This window comes from Trichoplusia ni, chromosome 3 (genome assembly GCF_003590095.1).
Source record: "Trichoplusia ni isolate ovarian cell line Hi5 chromosome 3, tn1, whole genome shotgun sequence".
Classification (NCBI taxonomy): domain Eukaryota; kingdom Metazoa; phylum Arthropoda; class Insecta; order Lepidoptera; family Noctuidae; genus Trichoplusia; species Trichoplusia ni.
The window spans coordinates 500,797-526,345 of NC_039480.1; the positions used below are offsets into that span (position 1 = coordinate 500,797).

The 25,549-nt window shown below is 39.2% G+C and overlaps 1 protein-coding gene and 3 non-coding genes across 4 annotated transcripts in view; 3 read left to right on the forward strand and 1 right to left on the reverse strand.

Moving 5' to 3' along the window:
- LOC113508787 (hemocytin-like) overlaps nt 1-22,931 on the reverse strand; it is a 44,191-nt gene extending 21,260 nt beyond the window's left edge. The window contains exons 1-38 of the mRNA XM_026891894.1: nt 22,744-22,931; nt 21,798-22,055; nt 20,830-20,876; nt 19,887-20,046; nt 19,357-19,580; nt 18,779-18,970; nt 18,521-18,564; nt 18,187-18,452; nt 17,862-18,016; nt 17,124-17,266; nt 15,934-16,096; nt 15,666-15,790; nt 15,372-15,438; nt 15,104-15,205; nt 14,673-14,910; nt 14,119-14,314; nt 13,526-13,718; nt 13,281-13,369; nt 12,926-13,145; nt 12,010-12,180; nt 11,298-11,434; nt 10,895-11,013; nt 9,137-9,287; nt 7,787-7,965; nt 6,427-6,607; nt 5,897-6,027; nt 5,338-5,458; nt 4,724-4,870; nt 4,311-4,560; nt 4,032-4,160; nt 3,650-3,867; nt 3,075-3,218; nt 2,596-2,782; nt 2,040-2,237; nt 1,690-1,758; nt 1,287-1,405; nt 855-971; nt 171-346 (exon numbers count right to left, since the gene is read on the reverse strand). Of these exons, the coding sequence (XP_026747695.1) occupies nt 171-346; nt 855-971; nt 1,287-1,405; nt 1,690-1,758; nt 2,040-2,237; nt 2,596-2,782; nt 3,075-3,218; nt 3,650-3,867; nt 4,032-4,160; nt 4,311-4,560; nt 4,724-4,870; nt 5,338-5,458; nt 5,897-6,027; nt 6,427-6,607; nt 7,787-7,965; nt 9,137-9,287; nt 10,895-11,013; nt 11,298-11,434; nt 12,010-12,180; nt 12,926-13,145; nt 13,281-13,369; nt 13,526-13,718; nt 14,119-14,314; nt 14,673-14,910; nt 15,104-15,205; nt 15,372-15,438; nt 15,666-15,790; nt 15,934-16,096; nt 17,124-17,266; nt 17,862-18,016; nt 18,187-18,452; nt 18,521-18,564; nt 18,779-18,970; nt 19,357-19,580; nt 19,887-20,046; nt 20,830-20,876; nt 21,798-22,055; nt 22,744-22,841 (5,924 nt within the window). The 5' untranslated portion in view covers nt 22,842-22,931. The remainder of the gene's footprint in view (nt 1-170; nt 347-854; nt 972-1,286; nt 1,406-1,689; nt 1,759-2,039; nt 2,238-2,595; nt 2,783-3,074; nt 3,219-3,649; nt 3,868-4,031; nt 4,161-4,310; nt 4,561-4,723; nt 4,871-5,337; nt 5,459-5,896; nt 6,028-6,426; nt 6,608-7,786; nt 7,966-9,136; nt 9,288-10,894; nt 11,014-11,297; nt 11,435-12,009; nt 12,181-12,925; nt 13,146-13,280; nt 13,370-13,525; nt 13,719-14,118; nt 14,315-14,672; nt 14,911-15,103; nt 15,206-15,371; nt 15,439-15,665; nt 15,791-15,933; nt 16,097-17,123; nt 17,267-17,861; nt 18,017-18,186; nt 18,453-18,520; nt 18,565-18,778; nt 18,971-19,356; nt 19,581-19,886; nt 20,047-20,829; nt 20,877-21,797; nt 22,056-22,743) is intronic.
- Trnaa-agc lies at nt 7,435-7,507 on the forward strand. The gene has a single exon. It is a non-coding gene; the product is annotated as a tRNA-Ala (tRNA).
- Trnaa-agc lies at nt 10,404-10,476 on the forward strand. Its single transcript has one exon. It is a non-coding gene; the product is annotated as a tRNA-Ala (tRNA).
- On the forward strand, nt 12,640-12,712 carry Trnaa-agc. The gene has a single exon. It is a non-coding gene; the product is annotated as a tRNA-Ala (tRNA).
- Nucleotides 22,932-25,549: the final 2,618 nt, after the last annotated feature.

Here is a 25,549-nt window from a genome sequence, read left to right on the forward strand (position 1 = left end):
TTGACTGACACATCACGAATAAGTTTGAAATATCACGAATGACGGATTCGTAAACTATCCTTAACACTGCGTATTTTTTATCTAGCTAAATCTAGTTGATTTTTTTTTATTGAATGGGAAAGAAAATATTCTGCGGTCAGAAAAAAAAGGAAAGCACAGGAAACACTTACTCGTCGGGATCGCAAACAGTCGGTGGCGTGGTAGACCCAGGTACGGTGAAGATGATGGGCTGGTGCGTGGAGCCGGGCCGCGGGGTGACCACCACCACGCAGTCGCTGGAGTCGCAGTGGAAGTTGTTGTCCAAGCACTGGCACTTGATGCAGCCGTCCACCACAACGCCGCCAGGCTGAACAGAAAGTAAGGTTGTTGGGTTTTTTCGCGATACAGTTTAAGAATATGGAAAAAAGGATAGATGTTGAAGAAATATTGTGGTGGCCTATAAGCTAAAAGACCGGATTTCTTTGCTGGATCGAATCTAGAAATGGACCAATGTAGCTTTATCAAATAAATTGTATTATTTCTATTCCAGATTCATGCCAATGACGAAAAACGTCTAAAGAAACATGGAGTATATCAAGTCTTATATTATAGACCACCTTAAGACGTGACACGGAGCAAGGACTAATGGAGCAAAACTAATTCTGGGTCAGTGATCAACATATTCGAGGCGCTGGTTCGAGTCTTGTCTGACGTTTCGATTTTCCTGAATGTACTATAAGTATTTGTTTCGAATTGTAAATAGAATATAGAATACTACACTTGGAACAAGCTTGATCTATGCTTTTTCGTTCTATTTAGGAAAGCGCAGAACTGGAGATTAAAAAGGCACGTATTATTATTTTTTAGGAACTTACCTTAACGATCTTCCCGTTTGAAGAGCAGGTGCAGTCTTTCTTATGTACGCAGGTCTTTTCATCGCGCCAGAACTTATTCGACCCACATGGCTTGGCCACACATCCTTCCACACATTTCTGCCAATAAAGAGGATAATATTAAAACTTCTGATTGGGAAAGTTTTTAAATGATTATACAAATATGAACTACTTGGGTTAGGGTCTCTGTCTAACGCTTGTGAAAACGAAGATATTTAAAACATGATCATCGATTTGCTTATCAAGAAGCAAATTTTGGGTGTTATCTATCTACCCGCTGTAAGTTGCACCCAGAAGTCGCTTCTAACCCTGTTAGAGGTTCAACATATTTTTAACCAGCATTTATATTCCATCAGCTACATTGTATTTTCGCCTCAAAAAGAAATCTATATTGTTATAGTCAAAGATCCATACCTCTCCGATACAGCGTCCTAGAGCTACGAGCTTCTGTTTGTAGAAGTCGCAGAGCCGGTCGCAGCGGTACGCGCACGACGAGTACGTGAGTCCCGGCGGACACACTGATGTCGTTGGTTCTATGTGGAAAGATATGAAGGCACCTTCAGATTGGACTATGTTTGAAGTTATTATAATTGTAATGTTAAAGGAGATGTCCGGATGAGGTATTCTAAATTAATGTTTTTTTTTTCATTAAATAGTCCCATGATAGGAATTTGATTCTGGAGGAACCATTGTTATCAATACTTCGAATATTTTAAATTATATGTATGAAAATGTTTTTTTTCTTGCAGAACAGTTATTTGCTAAATAACATACAAATTCAGGACAAATCTATATTTATAACGTTTGTATTACACACCTTCAGTTGCACCCGTGGATATTGTTAAAACTACGGGAGGTCTTTTGGTCGTTTTCTTCGGCTTAGGACCTGAAATAAAAAAATAAAATTATTTTCGTTTTAAAAACTCCATTTCCGCCCAATAGTATTTACTCTCTATCGCAGATATATATATTCAAATAGACAAAGACACGCAAACTCAAAACAAACATTCATGGATCACACAAACGCCTGTCCTACGCGGGTTTGAACCTGTGTCACGTAGCGCACCGTGGGTTTGGGGGTTGTGACAACTACTCGGCTAACCGTGCAAACAAAAGCTTATATTATTATGTTCAATCTGGTGTTTAGACTAATTGAGTGACACTAACTGGTAGTGGTCTGAGCGCAGTCGGGCCTGACAGCGAGCACGGCGGCGGGCCAGTCGCACACCATGGTGTTGGGGTTGTACCACGTGCCCACACCGCACTCCTTGAGCACGGGCCCGTCCGGGGAGCACTCGTAGAACTTGCTGCAGTCCGTGGGGTGAGCCTCGCTCGGGTGGATCGAGTTCTCACAGGCCTCTGGATCTATAAGTACGTACGGTTGCTTAATGTTTATACTGCAACTTTATTACTTAACTTAGCACTGACTGAACTTTATAACACATTCAGGAATATGGCGAAGGTGGTGTGATGATTTTGTCAGTCATGCTGAATGCAAATCCAAAAAGGCAAGATTTCGAAGAAAGAGGGAGGTATTTGCCTTTTTCTAGGATATTAAAAAAATACGTTTGAATCAAGTTAAAGTTACTATGATCGATTGCTATCAGCATGCGAAGTCAAACTCATCCCGAAGTTTTCTACTTAAACATACCAAACGTGTAAAAATTTTACTCAATTGGAGAGCCATTAATTCGTAGAACAAATGCAGGAGATGGTTACTCACTGTCGCACTCGCAGTACACCCTGATCTCGAAATCGAGGCAGTCCCTGTCCTTCTCCTTGCAGTACAGGCCTCGCTCCAGGCTACACTCAGCGTCCAGGCCGGTCTCCTTCGCACTCTTGTGGCCCTCAACTGTGCGACACTCGATCTTCTTCATAAAGCGCTCTTTGCACATCGGCGTGCCGATCACCTACAAAGTTCGAATAAAATACGATTACGAAATGTGTTAACGGCTTTGAAATACAACATCGTAAAACAACTCCTTAGTTTCCTTAACCACAGTATGGAGCTATAATACTGAACAAAAAATATATAAATACTTACAGGAACTTCGGTGTTGGCATCGAACTGAAATCATGCAATGAACTTATGATTAAGGCTAATGACTTATGACTCTATGATCAGCAAGCTCGAACACCACCGGTCCATCCGATCTGTCCGGTTCTCGTAGTATTTGTTAACAGGTTAAAGACGGTTTTTACCAGTTCGTTGGGTCGCGGGAGTGGCTCGTTATCTATCGACTCGCCGCTGGGCCCGATCTCGGGCGGGCCGCGGTTGATCCAGTTGCTCCAGCCAGTTACACACTTCAGAGGCTCGTCGTGAGGCTTCTGTGTCGTCTCCTCCGACTGAGGAGTTAAAGGAACGTTTTGGAAAAAGCCTTGGATATGTATGACTTCGTAATTAATTATAGGTTGAAGGTTGTTATTGTTTTCACAAATGAATTAATATAGGTACTTCACGTCTTTAAGACAAATTTGGGGCTTTTACACATTCTGATACTATGGCATTCAGATCGTTTCGAGTTGGGACTATCGGTACCATTTCAAAAGCTATATTGTACCCAAACTAACAGGCAAGACACAAAACAAACTAATAATAACACTCTCTTGAGTCTATCCTTTCAACATAGGAATGGTTTACGAGCTCATAACACAACCTTTTTTCTAGTTCTTATATCAATCCACTTACAGTCCAAAAAAAGGAAATTACAATACAATAATTGGTTGGAAATGAACATTTTACTTTAAAGTCTAGTATAAAAACAAACAAGACTCACAGACACCGTAGTACAAGGCAGACCGGTACAGATCTTCTGCTTCTTGGAGCAGCGGCAGGTGTGGCAGTCGTCCTCCTCCATGACCTCGCCCTCCGCCACCTCCGTACCGTCCTCCAGCGTCATGCACACCTTCTTGCACTTGGCGCGAGGCACGCACTCACTGTGACTGCTGTTCTTGTATACTTGGCCTTTTGGACATGACTTCTTGGGTTTGCAACCTGGAATAAACGATTTGCATTTAAATTTATTTTTATTAAAACGTTTTAAACCTCAGAGGTTTTTAACACTCAGGTAAAAAGACACATTTTAGGGCAAAAGATAATACTTTGTTTGCAAGTAGACAACCCTGTCACATATGCAACTATAATTGATGATCACTTACCCTCAACGCACGTGTCCTTCTCGCAGTTAGTTTTCATATCGGCATATTCCAGGGTGTTATCGCATGTTTCCACTGGGCACGGAGTCAAGCAAGCGTCATAGTTTGAACACTCCTCGTCACATTGCATCGCTGTAGAAGAAATATTTCAATTGCTATAATCTCATTACCTTAGATTAAACAATTCATTGGAGATATAAACAAATGAAAAAACACGCGAACTCAAAAAAATATATTCTTTTTTGATCTGTTGTACAACATTTGATTAGTGTATCAACTCACGGCAGATCTCCTGGGTCCTCCACTTGAACGTGACCCCCCTATGCGCACAGGCATGCGCATACGCAGCGAGCGCGGTACAAGCGCACTCGCAGTCGTCTCCCGAGTCGCAGGCGCAGGCGTCACGCGTGCAGCGCGCGATGTATGGCGAGGGAGACACCTCCGCGTGACACAACGTGAAGGGGTACTGCTTCATGGTGCTACACGTTGAGGACGCCCATTCCTTGCGCTCGGGACGCTGCTTGCAGTGATCCTGGGGTTTTCAAGTTACAAAGAGCTTGTGAGATGGATTAGACCAAGGTTTTGGAGTCTTTTGAGAGAAGTTTTTGCCGAGATGAGAACGAGAATTCATAAAAGTTGTCAAAAATAAATATTTCCGACAAAAGCAGTTGTTACTGTATTAAGTATTTTCTTACATATAATGGCTCCGGTTTCGGGCACGTAGCCTTAAGTTTCCATGAGTCTGCAAATATGAGAGCAGAAGACTCCGCCATGCCACCACTGGATGGTGTTTGGAAGTCGTCACGCATGTCACCATTGTAGTTCCCACATAGACCTTTGACCTGTCACAATAAGATAATGTTAGTTCCTCGATGTCCTATGATTGACGAAAGGGGTACTCTAATAAGTAGGTGGCATATCAGGCATAATCCTGATTATTCATAGAAATATGAAACAGCTTTTCTTCTTTGTTTGTTTCTCGTTCCACTTGGATTTTTGCAACTTAATTTAGAGCACTTCCCGATAAACAATGCAATTTACAACTATGAAAACGGCAGTGCCGATTTTGATCAAATTTGAATGGAGTGAATGACATGTAAATGGTTGACATGTAAATGACATGGTTTTTAGATTTTTTAATTTATTAATATATTGATAAATATTTGTGATGTTAGGGTCGATATAGTTAGGCTGTCTAGATACAGAATCTTGGCTATACATGAGATTTGATATATTTTTCACTTGGCAAACCCTATGTTTTCGTGGTATTTTCTTTTAGTATAATCACAGTAAAAGGAGTAAGGCTCACCCTTCCTTGCCAAATGGACTCGACTTTGACGTATACCCTCATGCCGCGGTCCCACTGCAGGCTCATGCCGAGGGAGGGCACGTCCAGGAACACGTACGCACCAGCCATGCGCATCTTTATTCTGTTTAACGAAATAAGAACTTTAAGTTATTGTTATGCGATATAGATTTTTTTATTTCATTCTTTTGAGGTTGCACAAACAGTAAAAGTTGAACCCCATTACTGAGGCTGCGCTGTTTGTCTTTCCTCTACTGGGCTTGTGTCCCATGAACCATGATAGCACAGATATAGATGACGTAATGAAGCTACCGCTACAACTGGAAAAACTTAAAAGAAGGATCGAAGTTGAGAGACAGTTGTTGCGATCATCATTATTGGTGAGTGGATAATTAAGTCAGACCCACAAAATAATTTGTCAAGTAAGATTAAAGCCGAATAGGTAATATGTATGGATTCCTCATTGCCCCGAATCCGACTCGCACATTATCAATTTTAGTTATTTAGTTTGAGAAATGTCACTTAACAATTGTTTGAAGCAAAATTGCAGTATGTCACCCACCGTTTCAGCTTCGATATGTCTGGTATGGGCGCGTCTTTGGTGAGCGACACGATTTCCTCATCGCCACCGCCGCCTATTTTCAGAGTGACCGACTTAGAACAGGTAGCTCCTGTTGTGCCACACGGTACATTCTAGAAGATAAAATTAATTTATTATGGATGGCATGCAGATTAACCATACTTGACACAAGTAGACTATTGAACAATATAATACAATTTCCAAGATAATTAAATAACAGCGTATTATTTTTATGATAAATTCGGAACTTGTCTCATTGCCATAGACGCACAACAGTAAATTATGTTCATGTCTCAGACCATACACCTACAGTTTTGTAGGTAGTATAGTTTTGCTTAATCAGGCTGTAGTTGACGTACAATTTGATAATAATTAACTCTAGATGATTATTGCAATTGAGAGCACTTCTAAAGTCAGCAGTTACTAGTACCAATGATTTTAATTCAAAGCTCCCTTTTCATTAAAATTTTTTGGTCCTAAAGAACCAAACTACAAAATAGATCTCTTCTCACCTGTATTTCAACGTCGAACCCATCTTTGGTGTCCATAATTCCCTTAGCCAGCAGATACGTGCAGACTCCTTCGAAATCGTAGTCGGTGCCGTCGAAGGTAACGACGTGCGAGTCTCCCCACGCAGCGCACAGCCCGTCGCATTTGCGTTGAGTACACGCCCAGTTACCACTCTTGCATTCACTGGTAGTAGCAAAAATAATGCGTATAATACCTTCTTATAGTATGCATCTATAGTAAACAAAGCCTTTTTCAAGTAGATCTAAAACATGAGCATGAAAAACGATAACAAAACTAGTAACTCTAGGTGTATGGTTCTAAAATGTCGTTCACATAGAGAAGAACCGGCAAGAAACTCCATAGTACCGGTCCCGATCAATATTTAATTATTTTTGTTAAATCTTTCTCACGATGCATATTCGACAAATAACCATTTTAAAAAACTTGCTTGCGGATTTAAATTTTCAGAAGAAATTTAAGTAGCTCTCCTAGTTAGTGCATTTTTTTTTCAGATCATGAACGACTTTTGTTTTAACAATTTCATTATTTTTACTAGATGAGAAAGAAATAAGTCTGGCTAAGCGCCAATACTAGAAATCTACACGTACGGCCGTATGCAAAGATCGCAATGAGGTCAATGATTATTTTACTAAAGATTGCAAATGACAGGCAAATCTTTTTAGTATAAAATATAGAGCCAAGTTATTATAAAAGCCGTTATTACAGTTTTACGGAGATTGGTGTCAACAAAATGATATTTTCCTGTCCGTCTGTCTGTCCGAACCGTCTGCTTACCCACATTTTACAAACTTTTAATATTGTGTAGTGAGAAAAAATAATTATTAACGAGTGACTGATTGATATGTAAATATGCGTGTCGAATATATTCGTAACGGTCCGCCAAGTTTGTCGCTGCGCAGAAAGTGAAAGGCGACCACGCAGTACGCATTGCGCATACGCAAGCACGCACTAGTTTTATTGTGGTGTTTTGTTTTGTTAAGATATACAACGGGGGCGTAGCTCAGATGGTAGAGCGCTCGCTTAGCATGCGAGAGGTACCGGGATCGATACCCGGCGCCTCCAGACCTTTTTTTCATCGACTTTTTTTCCCTTCTTTCCCTCCATTTTTTTCAAGGCATGGCAAGTCCATTGCCAGAATAAAAGTCAATTGCGATTATTTTTTAATTATCTTGGGGAGAGGGATGGATCGGAATGACTATAATGAAATAGGCACACTAGGACAATTTCAGTGCTCCTGGCCTTACACAAATTATAAAGTAGGGTAATTGCTGCTCTTCATAGAATTTAGCTCCCATAATGTATGAATGAGCTATCTTTACAAATATTCACTAGACCACTGACCATTTGTTACACTCCTCCTGCATGACATGCCCGTCCGGGTAGCTCCTGCCGCCGTGGTGGCACGGGCACTGTGTCGGCGGCACGCACTTCTTGGACGCGGTGTCCAGGACGAAGCCCTTCTTACACTGGCAGCCAGGACGACACTCCGCCGTTATCGTTGAAGGTGGAAGATGCATGTTCTGGTGGGATAGAGGGTTAGTTGAAGATCAAATATCATTATCACGTAAATTGATCAGAAATCAAACAGAGAATGTAGGTGTAGTCTTCATGATATTAAAACTGAAGATGATATCTCTGATATCATGAAGATTGGGATGTTGTTAGGGTATATAAAGTAAAATTGCTTCATAAGTTGGACATGAAAATTGTTAAATACTTACATTTTACCTAAGTAATGACAGAAATATAAAAATAAACTACACTACTGATTATGATAATGTTCCAGCAGAATAATTGTGAGTGGTTGTGCATATAGTAGACACAATAGATTGTCCTCATAATATAACGACGATAACGGTAAGGATTCAAATACTAGTGTTAGCATAAGCAGGTAACTACATCACTCAAAAATGATAATGGGTCTATGGATTTTCATGATTAGTAACGCGGCGATTTCTATGAGAAACGCAACTTCTTTAACACGTCCAAGCACATAAGTGAAATAACGGCAACTTTGAGCTGTTGACAATTCAGTGTTTAGCTACAAATCCCTACATTAAACTTGCTTGTAGGTATGTATCCAGGTTTTACCATAGATATCTACTGTGTATAGCTGCACACAAAACACAATTGTTTTTTGCTTTTTTATTACTTTAATCCTAAAATTACTTACCTCGTGTACTTCGCCAATTTCTAGAATATCCTGTTAATTCGAAAAATAACCCTACTTTATCGGTATACTTAAATATAATTAATTATTATTTGGGAAAGTTAGTTAGGATGCGACATAGTGGACTATTAAAGCCCCTCAAATTATTTTATATATAATCATCGAAATTATTTTCATAAGTCCCGTGATAAAAAAAAAGAAATCGTCTTTAGATGTCCTATTTTGTTGGACGCACTTGACGAAAATGGTTCATAAAAGATGAAAACTAATATCGATAAGAGTCTAAGTTCTAAAGTAGAAAACGGATTTTACGCTACTCGCAGACATCTGCGCGTTTTATTTTATCTAAAAAACCTATTATTTTCAACCGACTTCAAAAATCATAAAATTCCCAATGCGTTTGTTTTTGGGTTAACCAGTTTTACTGAATATTTTTTCACTTGACATGAAATAGCTGTCGTTTGAGTTAAAGTTTGGCTCAGCATTTTCTATTCAAAGACGGTTAAATAGTGATATTATACCTTGCAGGTCAGAGGCTCGGCAATCTCACAGGTAGTGAACTCCATGTTGTTGGATGCGCTACAGTTGCTGCGGAGGTCCTCCGCTGGCGGGTAGTTTTGGATCTCCATAGGGGTCGCTGGCTTACAGTCCCAGCGAGCTCCCACACATGTACTGAATATAAGAGAAAATAAGTAGGTACATGTTTGTCTTCATCACAAAACAGTATGGAGTAAAATTTTTCATTGAGGTGGAGACTGGTGTCTGGCATAAGGGAATCCTCTGCTGTACCATAAATATGGATGATGTGTTATTAATTTTCAATGTTTGCCCATTTTAGAAACTTTTACTTGGGTGTAATTGTTCTAGATAGTACTTTGCTAGAGTCTTAAGAAAGAACAGCTGTGCGTAGAGATGGGATTTTGGTATAATTTAAACAATATCTCGATCAAAATCATGATCCTGAAATAGTATCGTGGTATAGTTTTTTTTTAATGGTTTGGCGGATAACATTTTATGTTTAAATAGATTTTGTTCTGGATTTTAAATTGGCTATAAAACAGGATAAAAACTGACTTAGGCATTAACTATCTATTTGGAATCGAAAATCTTTAAATTTAAAATATAGTCTAGTGTATTATGTAAAATATTAACGCCATACCATGCGATCGTAGTTACAATCATAGAAAAATATATTTAAACAGCTGTAGGTCGTGTACCTACAGCTGTTCAACAATTGCGCATAGTTAACACATTATTTGTCTATGTACTTGGAATAAACAAACAACAATTATTAATGTTAATTTTTCGTGCATTTTTATTTTCCCCATTCTGTTTTTTGTTTTGCAAAAAACAGAATGGGGAAATTCTGGATTCGGAAAAATATAGATATACAAATATTGAAGGTAGATCCTTTCATCACTAGGGGCATGAAAAATAGATCGCAGCTAACTTCAGACCTGGTTAAGGGGTTTTAGAGGAGTATGGTAACTTACGTTGTGATACGGGATTTGTGTAATTTGACTTAAAACATTAATGTGATTAAAGAAAATATTAATTTACATAGGTAACTTCATTGAACATGTGATCTTTTTTTCATTTTGTATCTAGGTGCAACAAAGCCGACGAAATAGCTGGTTCTCATAAATATTTAAACAGGTTTCGCGAGTATGAATGAACTTATGCAATTTGGTTCACTACCCAAGTGAAAGGTGTAGTAGCAAGTTTTACGCACTTGGTTTTGACGCAATAATCCTTATACTGTTATTTTATTTAGTGCTGAATATCAACGGGGGCGTAGCTCAGATGGTAGAGCGCTCGCTTAGCATGCGAGAGGTACCGGGATCGATACCCGGCGCCTCCAAATATGGATTTTTTATTATAGGTTTTTTTTGGAAATTTTGTATATTTTTGCTTGAAATGATATTCAAACCGTCTCATAACGCAGCTTCTTGTTCAGTCTGCCTAAAGCTACGCTTTTCTTAACCAGATAAATCCTAATGCGTTTTCTCCGCCCTGGTTAAGACAGGTTTTCCGGACCGGTTGCCATCTAAAACCTCCGGAGTGCTTCTCCTTTCCCTTGTTTACTAGGAACCCCGGGAACGCGACGCAATTATCTAAAACTACCCTAAGTTAACCTATTTATGCATTTTATTTTGAGCAAAATTTGGGCTACTTCCGAGTTTACTTTCTGCAAAAACGATCCTATACCTCACGAAATAAAGTCCATTTTATATTGGCTAAGCAATGATTCTGTTTGCCGGCTAATTATCTCTACTCACCATAGTTCCCTCTCTCGCCTGCCAGCCCTGACTTCTTTGTAACCGGCGTTGAACTGCATGCCCTTGTGGAAGCACGGACAGAGGCCGATCGGCACACACAAGTTGTTGTCGTCGAGTAACTAGAAATATAAGTAGGTGTCAATGGTATTTAAAATTAGAGACAAGACACTTTAATTATATTGTCCCAACACTCCTTATCCTTTTTGCGCCTAACGCGTCGCGGGCGATGCCGACGCGGGCCGGCTATGCGGGGATCCAACCCGCGACACCTTGCGTATAGTGATTCGGCGTGGTGGTCGGATTCGCTTGGCTATCCACGCAGTCTTATTTTCTCCCGTTGTAGAACAATCCTAATCCTTTATCTATTGAATAATGTTTATTTCAGTAGTCTACTAGTCCCTACCTGTCCGGCCGGACACGCGCAGCCCTCCACGCAGCAAGGCTTGCAGGTCCCGCTGGTGGCCAGCGCCATGTCCGCGCATTTGCGCAGGCAACTGTCTGCACATACTGTGTACTCCTGTCCACCGTTGCATTGGAGCTCTGTATGAAAATACATCTAGTTAAGTTGGATCTAAATAAGATACGCAAAAGTATTTTTCTTAAGTAAAATTTACTTAAGAAGGACTTACTGGACAAATGAGTCGTGTCATTGACAATAGAGTATAGACGTAATGGGTTGCATTTTCTGACTAGTCTTTAACGTCTCTAATGATTTAAATGTTCCTCAAACAGCCATATAATTATCTAGATTAAAAAAAAGGCAACGATCCCTGAGTTTTTTTTCTAATAGGCCTTCTCGGCGGAGTTAAATAAGTGCTGGAGATTTATTAAAAGCTATGACTTTCCTAGTCATAGCTTTTAATAAATTTTACAAGCTATGACTTTCCTCTCCAGCGATCTCAAACAGAATGTCATGTAAAAATAAAAATAAGTTACATGTTGTTAATGACATCCTCCCAGTGAGCAAAAAAGTATTTTTTCTGGGTGAACTAAACCACCACACATATCCATTATCGCATCAATACAATCCTGCAATATGATTACACTTTGGCTGTAAGTGACCGCACTCCTGCAATGCAATCCTGCAATGTGATAATATGTTGGCTGTAACTGACCGCACTCCTGCACGTGGTACCGCCACTGCAGCGTGACGCCCCGCGCGGCGCAGTCCATGGCGTAGTGTCCCAGCACGGGGCACAGGCAGCGCGCCGCGTCGCCGCCGCACGCGCACATGTCGTACACGCACGCCTCGTAGTACGGCTCCACGTCCACGTACCAGTGGCATTCTGGCGAACAATAATAATGTACCATACATCTTAGCTCATTGAGATCCGAGTCATCGGGAGCTCTTGATAGGATGGTTTTTAGGATTCATTACTCAGGGGAAATTGGAACGTTATTACTGAGACACAGTCCGTCTGTACTCAGGCTGTATCTTATGAACTGTGATAGAAAATTGATTATGTAAAATATCGAGGTTAGGCACAGATTGCTGCGGTATTTTTTTTTTGTTCGGGATTAGTAAATATGTATGGATCCTGTATTGTACGAATCCAACTCGCACCTAGTAAGCAATATCTGGAATCCGTTAGTACAATATTTAGGCCCACCTGATTTAAAAATAACGTAACCTTGTTACCTTGCTTTAAAATTACCTTTCACTGTATAATTACAGTATATGACGCACGAGAAATAATAATGTGATAAATTCGAATATGTTTATTTTTTTAATCTTGTATAATAACGGGGGCGTAGCTCAGATGGTAGAGCGCTCGCTTAGCATGCGAGAGGTACCGGGATCGATACCCGGCGCCTCCAAACCTTTTTTTATAATATTAAGATTTGAGTACAATTTATTTATTTTCTTATTAATTTTATACAATTTATTACAACCCGCGTAAAGTCTGACTAATCAGTTTTTTTTTAGATTTGACAACAGTGCGTGACGAAATCGTCACTGAGTACTCTGAGAAAAGTCACGAAATCGTATTATGAACCTTGGCTTTCCTCATAACTAATAATTTCCCTAACCTTCAAAGACCTTCCCCTTGAGCTTGCTGCAGTACTTCTCAGCGGCCTCCTTGTTCTCGATGTTGGCCTTGCAGGGGTGCTCCGGCTCCACTGTCTCCACATCAGTGCAGAACTCGCGAGTCTTCCATTTGTTGGCGAACGCTAACGCAGACTGCTCCACATCATTCTCAGGGGTTAGGAAGTCGTCTTTCTGGTTCAAGTTGAATGTTCCGCAGAGACCCTGAATAAAAAGTATTCTTAATAGTACTTTTTGCAGTTTTGTTGCACGTAACTACTGTAAAAACTAACGTCAAAATAAATATAATAAGTTAACAGGTGGATCTGCAACTGTCAACTGTTTAAAAAGCATCCTTACCTTGGTCTTTCCTTGGAAATTAGCGGGCACGTCAATAAAAACGCGAGTGTTGCCATCCCACCATAAGTCGACCTTGTTGGGTAGTTGAACTAAAAAAAAGTTTAATTTTATATAAGTTGCACTCTTTTCATCAATTTTCATTTTGCACGAAAGAATTATCTTTAAAATATTATCCGACAAGTCTTTTGATAACACTAAAACAATTAAACATAACATTCAAACGGACCAGATTCCATTAGTCTTACCGATGACAAACATGGATGACGCAGCTCTGATCCTCACATCACCGACCAACACGGGCAGCGCTGACACCTCCTTGCCGTTCACCAAGATGAACCCTCCCTGCTTCATGTGAACATTTGCTCCCGCGTAGTACAGGGTCACGGCTTTAGTGCAGGACGGCTTGCCGGCGCCTTTGTATGGGCTGAGGTCCATTGCCTAATTAGAATACCAGTTTTAGAATACGAAAGGTAAATTGGGTAATTGTAATTTAATAAATTGCAGGACAGCGGGGGTATTGCAATAATGTCATAAAAGCCATCTGTGCTTGGCAGTATATTAAATTTGACACTTTGAATAAAGATTGAGAGTGGAATAAACGTTAACTTTAATTAAGCCATATCGACATAACGCGAACGAAACGCTAAAACGCTATTAAGTCAATTGTTCGGTCCAGCCATTTTACTTGACTAGAGTTAGACACTGTCATAGGTTAGAAGAAACCACTTAAGAATTCCAGTGGACCAGAACAAAATCACCAACGTACCTAGTCACTTAACATTAAACACCCAACACAATATAAACTTTTTTCTAGAGTGCATAATGAGCTTGTCCATACCTCTGTAATAGCCCCGGAACAGGCCACATTCTCGACTTCTATGGTGATGTTATCTGCCTGCAGCATGGTGTAGGTGCAGTGTCCCATGAAGTCGTACCGCATTCCGTCGAAGGTGGTGTAGTGAGGGTCGCCGACAGCCCCGCAGCGGGCGCCGCACGGGACCTTCGTGCAGGTCCACTCACCGGACTCGCACGTGCTGGGTGTCATCACTCACAATTATAATATAGTCATCCAATTAATACACCGCGTAAATTTTATGCGTATCGTCTAGTAAGATCCTGATATTTTTATGCTAGCGTGATACTTCACATGAATCAAAACGTAGGGATTTTTCCCTAGTCCACTCTGCCCCACAGCTGGGTAAAGGCCTTCCCCAAAGCCTTCCGCGATTGTCTCTCCTTGGCCACATGGAACCAGCCAAAGCGGTAACTCTATGAACTCTATATCCTCAAGGAAAAATAAAATATTTTTTAACTCATATAATGAACCGTGCCATTAGAGGTATCACTAGTTCAAAGATTTATTTTGAGACGACAAACTAATCTCCCACTCACCAGGTATTACAATCCTTCCTTATACTGGCTCCGGGTTTGAAGCTCTTGTTCCTGAGCCTGCAGGGGCACTCGGCCTTGGGCACGCAGCGGCCGGCCTCCAGCAGCAGCCCCTCGGGGCAGTAGCAGCCCTCCACACACGAGCTGTTGTCGCTCTTGGCGGCGACCAGCGGGAACGCGCAGCTGGCTTGCGAGTCGGATCCGCACGAATTGTAGATCTTACCCTCGGGGCACTTCATTGCTGTTGGGATGAAGATAAATTTTATTTTATTATTTTGTTTCACGAGTTCACCTGCATTCCCGTGGCACACAATCAAAATGAAATTGAATATTACTGACTTTATTCAGTTAGTACCGGTTTCCGGTGAAATAAAGAAAACCTCGTATGTAAATACCACGGTATAATTGATATAATAACATCTCGTGATACTTACGACAAGTGTCAGCATCTCGCCAGTCCTTCATCTCGGTGACGCCGTGTCTAAGGCACTCCTTAGCATACACAGCCACAGTACTGCATGCGCATTCCTCGGCAGCTGCATCAAAGACATGCTTTACAAAAAGGTCCTTTTTTTATTTTATAACCTTTTTTATATTAAGACAAAATCAAACAGAAACCTCCCTGTGGTGTTAGTCTTATTCATAACACCACACTTGCATCGACGTCTAAAATAATGTAAAAAGTTTATTAATTGAACTTACTCATGGTTGTAGAACAAGCGCAATAATCCCATTGACACGCCTCCAAAAGTAACGTCACGTCCATAACCTATGAAAGACACCAGTGAATGAATACTATAATATCACACAGGGGACCAAAACACCACCTATTATTATTGCAGTTGCGGAAAAAGAGGCCGGACTATGCAGTATGGTTCTCTATCTCGCATCCAACAGTTTTTCTTGACTTAGGAGGTGATGGTAGACCCATTTTGGAATGAAATAAGCAGTAAGGGAATTGAAATCCACAGACAGTGTCAATTTTGTAATACACACCTCAGAACACTTTCGGAACTTTTCTTTGGAGAAAATGTTGGCGCAGAACTGTTGAGCCTTCTTAACATCGTCGGCAGCTTCAGAGGAACAGGCACTGGTCTCCGTCGGCACACTGTCACACACGTCTGTAAAAAGAAAACTTTCTTAGTAATGTTATAAACAACGTTTTAAACATAAGATAGTACAGGCGAATTTAGACCGTCCTCCTTTCTGAAGTAGGTCGAAAATAAATTAAATTGAAACAAAGAAACATGAAGTAGGTAATTACCACCAATCTTGTTGACCTGCCACGACGAGGCCATCGCAGTCTTGGTCTTAGCGATAGTTCTATCTCTTGTCCTGAAGTCGTTCTCCGGGTTGCCGTCCAGCGTACCGCAGAGACCCTCGGTGCTGTTCCAAAGGAGAACTGAGCCTTCTACCAGGATCACATCCTGGGAGAATGGAAGATGAAAGGTTGAGTTAATAAATATGAACAATGGCAAAAATAAAATTTATTATTTATTAGGGTCCGTTATTTAGGGTCCAAATCAAGTATTGAATAAAGTAATCAAGTAGATATATCATTTGCGATTATGTACAGTCAAATAAATTGAAATTGTATTTTTTCAGAGACGTGAGTTCCTGAAAAATCCTAATTCAACCCGAACTGTATACGTATCCATCACAATAAATTATTTTTGTTTAATTCAAACTTAAACTTTGATATCATCTTATTTATCAAAAACAGAATTGACATTTATCGAAAACAAAATATAATATGTTTATTATTATGCAAACTTATCATCTAGCCTTAGTGCATGCGCGGATGCAGATTATCCCTCAATAATAAAAAAGGACATCCTTTAGTTTGCAGATAATTTAGAAAAATAACCGAAATAACATGTCAATGTCCTCTCGTAACCTTTAAGCCTTAAAAGGTCAAATTTTGGTACATTTCTGCACGCGACACGTGAAGGTTGTATCTAAGCCATGATATGGGGTTATCTCTGCTTGTCTGTCTGACGCAACATCGCACTTTAAGTTTTATACAATAGACTTATTTTGGCTGGCTAAAAAAAAATGTTATGAATAACAAATATTGCTCTCGAAATGACAGATGTAAAGATAGTCGTATCTAATTATAAGCTTTCACGTCACTAGAAATTTTCACGTCAGCCGAATCTTTCATTATATACCGGTTTTAGACCTGTTGTTTTTGATGAAATGTTGTTTTAAATCAGAAACAATTTTCTGAAAGTCAGCACTAACTAGAAGGCTTCTTTAAGATATTTCGCCTATAGTAGCAAGATTACCCCTATACAAAACACAAAAGTCTCCCCAAAAATACAGTACCTATAATTATCATTTGAAAACTCAGAAAGCACTGCAAGTCGGATAATATGTGGGATTAAACACAAATAACACAGCGAAAAAATTAAAACCTCGGACTAAAATCTAAAATAAGGTGTATCAACTTACATTAGTATCCCATTTCATAGTGACCCCCACAGCATCGAGGTGTATGACGACGTAGTCACTGGGCATGGACACGCGCACGCCGGGCAGCGCCGCCGGGATCGGGATCAGGCGCTTCGTGTTGCGGAACAACACCGAACCGTCCTCTGGACAAGCGGAATTAAGGAAATGGGTTTAATAAATAGAACTCACATTACATACATAGAACATTATTTACAAGTACGCTGTCCCAAAAAAGACACAATAGAAATGTTTTATACAAATCCCACTTAGGGAAACAACCCTAACTAAGGAATTTTATCCTTATGCCGAGGGGGTTTCACAAACTTTTAAGTCACTTACATAAAGACACTCAGACTCGGAACAAACATTCGTGGATTACAAAAAGGCTCGTCTTATGCAGGGATCTTACACATTTGATTTGGCAACGTGACCTAAACCACTCGGTTATCCATGCAGTCAAATTCAATCTGGTATAGCAAGGATTTCCAGAAATGACAAGGAAGATCACATAAAAATTTGCTCTAAATGGGTCCAAATCTGAAGGTTAATAGGTAGTCACTGTTTTCTTAAATTTGTCAATCTCTGGTCACAAGATTGTCAACCTAAGTTAAGTGACTGTAAACTGATTTTTGTAATGAGAATTTCATTACAAAAATCAGTTTAAACTTATATCAGTCTAGAAAATTAAATACTTTCAGCAGCTTAGTCTTCTAAAAAATTTGATAATGTTTAACTTACCTCCAATAGAGAGCACGTAAAACTTATCTTCCAAGTAGACAGTAAGCTCGCTGGGACAGAGATTTTTGTTCTGACAATCGCCGTGTTTGACCTCCACCGAGTACTTGTGGTCATTAGCATCGCGGACCAAGATATGCTGGCATGGTGATTGGAAGCTGTTAAGAAATACTCGACTTAATATCTAGTTCTTATATCGAAGGAAATAGTGATTTAAGTATAAAAGTTATTGCGATGTTATTTTATGATTTTTTTTTTTTCTTTTCAGAAGGAACAAAATAATATTGTTCACTGCACTTTTTACAGTGATTAAAGGAGATTAAATTACCTATAAATTTTTCCATCGAAGGTCTTGTAATGGACACCGGCCCACGTGAGACAGGTTCCTCCCTTAGGTGTGAGGTCCTGCACGACCACCGTGATGGGTCCCCCGGTCCCGTGGTCCGTCCTGCGTCCCAGCCCATGCGACTGCAGGTCCTCTATGCTGTGCACGCTGTGTGTCCCGTGCGTGCTCTCCGTCATGCCGCTCTGGCTCTCACTAGATATGCGCCGCCTTCCATGTGACTCACTTGTATATTCCGTGTAGGTGTAAGTCTAAAAAGGAAATTTGTTAAAAGAAGGCGAGAGGTAATGTAAAGAGTTGACATTGAGAAGGTACTTACGCTATTGTATGTGTGACTGCCTGGTGTGATGACTACGATTTCAGCTGTAAAAGAAAGTTAACATGGGTTTTTTTTTAATGAAGCTCTCCTTATTGACAGTTTAACAAGTCATGATTACTTTTTCCGATTTAAACTTGTAAAAGACAAGAGACATTTGGCGTCCTCTACATAAGTGGGTCTTACAAAAAAAAAACATGGAATTTTACTAGCAAACAAACTAGCAACAGTTTCTAGGGAAAATGTGAGAGGAATACTTACGGAAAACGCAGTTAGGTATAGGCTGTGGTTGGAAGACGCCGGTGTCGTAGCGGCAGGTGTAGAGCGCGGCGGGCGGCGAGCTGTACGTGGCGCCGGGCGGGCACGACAGCGCGCAGCTGGACGACTCGCTGTCGCCCGCGCAATTGTACGCGCCGTTGAAGGCGAGCTTGCGGATATCGCATACGCTTACCGCTACAAACAAACATAGTTACCAACAACAAGTCGAGTATATTCAGTGCTGGTGGACAAGCTAATCTGTTGAGATCGGAAATTACACGAATATTTTAAATTTATTCAAATCGGGTGAATGGGAAATTAGAGGCAGGTGTTGACTCAGCCCGAACATCCAAATGAGCAATTTTATGGTAAAAACCGTAAGTTTGTAGTAAGGGTTTTTGAAGCCAAAACAATAATTATGTATATCTCGGTTTCAATATGTAATTTTAAGGTGTGTGTTTTAAGGATGTGTAAATTCCACTTAGTTAATTATACTTTCAAGTGGAACCCAAAAATTACCAGCCAAAACTTTATAGCAGGGGTTGATTTTGAGATAAAATATTTCAGATTTCATGACTTACAGTACTGGCACTGTGGTCCTCTATAGTCAGCTGGGCACTCGCAGGTATTAACAGCTAAGCAGACGCCACCATTAGTGCAGGGCGGGCTGCACTCCGGCTCGCAGTCGGGGATGGTGGAGAAGTCAGCTCGCGTCGGCTGCCACTGTCCGTCCATACACCGCATGTTGGCTACCGTGGACCCGTCGATGAACTTGTGACCCTCCATGCAGGTTATCGTGCATGTTCTGCCCGGTAACATTAGCAGGTTAATAACAAATGAGGAAATAATTAAAAGGTGAAAGAAAGGAAAATGGTAAGACAGAAATGGAACAAGAACTGTAAATGGATAAATAATCACTCAGGTGTTTGTACCACTTTTTGGGCTTAGTTTGTTTAATTTTGAATGATAAATAAAAATTCTAAAGAGTGGGTTTTACTTGTCGAAGAATTTCGATTAAATACCTAACCTGTATAAAATAAACAGAACACTAATTTCAAGGGTTTAGAACTACTGGATAACGGGTTATTAAGATAACATAATGTTAACGTACTCAGAGGAGCAGGTCCTCCTGGAGTTCATGGGCAGCGGTGGGTAGGAGAGGCAAGGCTTCTTCTCGAACTCGCAGAACTTGCCGTGGAAGTTGGCCGGACACTGGCACATGTTCGTGTCCACGCATATGCCCATGTTCTTGCAGGCAGGCTCGCATTTCGCTGGTGTAAGTTAAATATACAATGAATGGGTAATATAATCTAAGTATTATGACTTTTTTTTTAAATTTTACCAAAGTTACCTCGAAACTTAGGTACATACTAACCATACTAGCGTTAACATTTTCATAATAAACATAACATAATTCCAAAAACAAACGTAGTTATACAGCGCCTTTTAATGACCGTTGCGATCTTAGACTATTCTGCGTAAATTTAACTGAGGTACCTAAGCTCAGAAAATATATAAAGCTTTTAAAACTACGTCCATCAATTTCAAAGTCTCCACCAAAAATATTTGAACACTTATGGGCACCTACTGATCATATCGCAAATGGGATACAGTCAAATCTCTATTTACTATGCCCCAAAATTAAATGTCTTTTGGGCTGGACGGATTATTCATACCTTTTGATGTTACCATGCAGAACAAAACCCTGACCTGTAAACTGCATTACTACATAATGCATTATCACTGACATTGGCGTTAATTAGGTCGTAGTTATTTGCAAATCAAACGGACGGGAGCAGCGCAAGCGCCGGCTTAGATTTGAGACGCTTCCGTTAGAGCCGATAGCGCGCCCACGCCGAGTGATAATCGTTTATACTTATTTACTTATTGTTTTTATTTTTATCTTATCGACGCTATAATTAATTCTGGTTTTGTAAATCGTTCTTGCTTATGTTACTGATCAATTATTCTTAAGGGATTTTATCCTGTTGCGCCTTAATATATGATATTCGGTTTTTCAAAAAATCGAGTATGGAATAACAGTAAATACTTACGCATGAATGGCTGGTTGGCACTGTTGTGGAATTCATAATAGTTGGGCCTGAAATATACAATTTATTTGTTTGAATGATAGGGTATAACAAAAATTATATATTAACATTCTTTTTTTTAATAAACAATTTGTTAGATAAAATAATATATTCTGGTTATCAATTTACACATATCTGACGCAAAACATAATTTAAGCAATGAAATATAAGTTCGTATCAGTTTCTAAAAATTGATAATGTGAGGATGTGTTAATACTCATAGGGGTTACCCTAGCTTAGCGGTTGTTATCGGGCTTGACAAAAAATATAATTTGATACCTAATATTAGAACAAGCAAATTGGTTTATTGCCATTCAAACCTTAAAGCCGTATTTACGTCCAGGCCAAGTTGTAATTTACGACAACACATTTGAGTGTCGAAATCCAATATCCATTCAATCATCAATACAATCAATACATACAATACGGAAATTGTAAATAGCGGAATACTGAGATACTGAGATACGAAGAACGATATAATGAGAAAGCGGGGTATGTAGCGCAACGGATAGACGAAAGATTTGGAAATTAGCTTTGCTAATACAAGAACTTTGGTTTTTTGGGTTCTGCACCGGATCCGTTATCTGTTAGTCCGTCTGTCACCAGACCGTGATAGCTATGTAATGCCGTAACATATTATTTATTTCGGTTGCCGCTACCACAACACAATAAATAAAATTGAGATTAAGCAACAGTTGGAACGGTCATAAGTTTGTTGGATGTTGAATTTATGACGGGCACTTGAACGAATTTTTTATCTCTTGCTACAAAATAGAGAGGATTTCAACGGTTTTGTTCAGGACGCCATGAAATTGGTTTGTCGTAAATTACCGCCAGTAGGTATCTACCTAAATGGCGCAATTGCAGTGAAGACTAACTAGTAGATAAGTCAAAAGTCGAATAAAGCAAAAGAAAACTTTAAAAATACTTACGCGTTACCAGTGTTGGAGTACCAAGTTTTGGTCTCGGAGTATTTTGACTTGGTACCAGAATACGCATTCTTCGTACCAGGAGATCCTGCTGGACTTCGACCATACGCGGACTTCGTCCCACTATATGCTGTTTTCGTCCCACTTGGTGCGGTTTTCGTCCCACTGTATGCAGATTTTGTTCCACCGTACCGGTTGCTTCCATATCTTTGGTTCTTTAGGTAAGGCGGTACGTATTCCGGTGCTTGTACGTCGGATTGTCTGAAATACGCTTTAAGAATTAAAATAATCATAAAAGGAATAGGTTCCTACACAATGTTTATATCACCTAGATGATTGCTACTACTAGATAGGTACAATTTAACCACAGGACCATAACGACATACAAATAATTTTATTTATGTACACCTAATCCATAGCTAATGTGAACAGTTATAAGTACTACGTCATCGAATGCACCTTCTCAACATTATTCGGAGTCCTCTAAGAAAGAAGGTGCTTATATCGAATCTAACCTACGAAACTTACTGATTCTTCAAAGTTAATTACACTTACTTTACGACACTATCTTGTTCTAATGAACCAAATATATGTAATGAGTAATGTATCAAAGCTTAATATAGTATAAATATAATAACGATTAATACCTAAATATGCACTTAATTGCTATTTAAATAGATTGAGTTACAAAAATGTAAAATAAATAAAATCCTTAATACCTGTTGGTGTAAACTTACGGGCACTACAGAAAAAAATAAATTGTTAAAAAAAAACTTTCGATGATAAAAAAAAATACAAAAAACTTAACTATTATTAAGACCATCGTAGAATATGTAAACATTCGCAATTTAAATTTTTGAATAACACTACACTGATCAAGTTTTTTTTTAATTTGTTAGAGGCAACGGTGCTATAACATTGAACTCTAAATGAAAAACTGAAAACTTACCCATATTGATAGCTTGGAGACGGTGCCGGTATTCCATATCCAGCATTACTAAAATATATTGCTAATAATAAAATGAGCGCTTGAGTAACTAAATACATTTTTAATTTGCTAATTTATCCATTTATGGTTTTTTCTTATAATCAACAGTTGTCGTGTGCGAGTACACGAGCAAACTGACTCCAGAATGGTGAGCCGTACTATAATTTATTCAGTTTATATAACACAGGATACGCGGATATCATCCTTTGATAAATGAAAAATTATCTGTTGTAGGTACAGATTCGCCCAATAATAAAAGAGTGAAGAACTAGTTTAATGCTGAAAAAATGTGTATCAAAAATTATTATTTCAAAATATTATAGTCAGTTCAGACACAAAAATGATTTAAATTAAATACCATAACAGTTTTACATATAAAAAATAGAGTGTCTAAATATGCAAATAGTGAAAACCGCGAGAAAAATAAAATAAAAAGGCGCCAATCAAGTTCCAAACTTTCATTTCAAAAATTCACGCAGATAATTAATTTTCATATTTACGTGTAATATTAGTGTCTAAAAATCAATATGCCTAAAAAACGAAATAACGCTTGGTCTCGCCAAAAGAAGCAGGTACGTCTAATTAATACAAAAATATGTAAACAAAAAAAAAGAAAACTTTTGCATTAAAACTTTTTAGCTAAACTTTTTCGTAGAGGACAATCTTTGGAGCCTCGTCACGCATACTTTTTTTGTATTTTAAGTGACGAACTGAACTTATTCGAACACTCTAGGCATATTTTATGTTCAGACGCAATATATATAAGTAACTATTTAAAAGGCAAGCAATAATGTAATTAAAACGTCATCACATTATTAAAGGTCACAGTACCGTAGTGTTTACAAATTATTTAATTGCTCCTTTCGACATGCAGGCGATATAGCTGATAAGGATTGTGAGTTTCAACGTCTTTAGGAATCATTAAAAACGGAATCCAATAATATATGGTTATGAAATTGCCAATAGGAAATGAGCCCGCTTACAATGAATTAATTGAGTAACTTTTTAACTCTGGCGTTACGGAAGCGAGACGCCGTTATGAGCAGTGTAGTGCGCTGTTTCGTTCGCTTAAGAGCAGGTATCTGTTAGATCCAGATTAAAAAAAATCTCTTTAATTCCAGAAACAAATAATAACTTCGAGATTAATGGAAATAAGCCTGAAAGTAGATGAATACGTGTATAACTGTAAGCCTATATCCAATACTGAAGCAGAGCAGTTTATTAAGGAGGTCGAATCTTACAAAGTATCTTGCAATCGCGACGACCGCTCATTGCAGGTACGGTTTGAAATAGAATGAATCGATCGCAATATTCTGTAACTTCGTGAATTGATAACATCATGTACCTACCTCAAATCTATATAAGAGTAATGGGGACGAAAATTAAATGTCTGTATCGATCCCCTTTTTTGCTGTGTACTACGTCATTAGCGTTTTAGTGTAGGTGCATATAATACAATTAAGGGTAGGAGTATCTACACTTATTACCTGCACAAAGACACCTGGACTCAGAACAAGCCTTCGTGGATTTCACGAATGCTGGAGCTACGTGAGAATCGAACCCGCAACACACCGCGCACAGGGCATTTAGCATGGTGACACCTTGTGCTATTCAGTCATACTTATCAGTTACTAAAAAACTATCACAAGAAGGGATAAGGGATTAAGGGGATAACTTCGACAACCGTCTTTAGTAAGTGCCTTAAATAAGTGCTGATGTAAGTACCTACGACATTTATCTACTCTATTTGGGCTACGTATAGAGTAAAATAAATGCTTAGATATATTTAGAATGGCCCTTTAGACATAGGACATGGGATGTGACCTACAGCCCACAAGCGCCAGTGCTTCCGAACGGAAACTCAGGGGCGTACACTATCTGCGATCTTCCAGGAATTCTATATGCAAATAAAATTTTCCTCTTCATTTTATAGCTAAATGTTTATCCACTACAATTATTAATATTGAGTTTTGTGGAATTTCGATATACATTTTTACACTATCTACTATTTTTTACGACACTAGCTACACAACTCTACATGAACGTTTTTGTTTTGGTAAACAAAAACGTTTTATTTTTAGTTGCATGGATAAGACAGCAGAAACTAAGATGACCGTTTTACCTGCCTAGAGCTTGATGTCTCTTCCTTGCTGTAATTTATATTTTCAATTTATTCACTGACGTAAATTTCAGGTTATCGAGAAACTGACTCGTTGCATGAAAGCAATCATACTAGAGCATCGTGAAGAAGCTGACAGTGACAATATGAACTCTAATATCTGTCACCTGCAAAATTACCGACCACCTTCAGTGTCCCCAGTTTACTCAATGTGCGAAGAGGATCTAACTCATTTTTCCCAAGCTGATACAATAGCGAATACAAAAGACGCAAATGAAGTCGATGAGATTATTGATCTCTGCATAGATGATGATGAGAACGATAGCGGTAAGACCGCTGCAGTGGATTTTATTCGACCACCTCCCGTTACTGTTGAAGTAGATATACAAAGAGCTGTTTCTAATCTATCTCTGCAAGAACTCCCTGCTTCAGAACAGCCAGATACTTGTTCTCAAAGTATCCTTAATAATTTTGTAACCAATGAGCATATTGAACAGAACCTGACAAATGTATCAGACGAAGCTACACCGATTTATTTGATAGTAAATGTTGATAAAAACGGGAAATCAACTTATGCAAAGAGCACATTACAGAATACGGAACCAAGTAAAATAATCAAAAAGCCTCTCATAATACGACCTAATACAA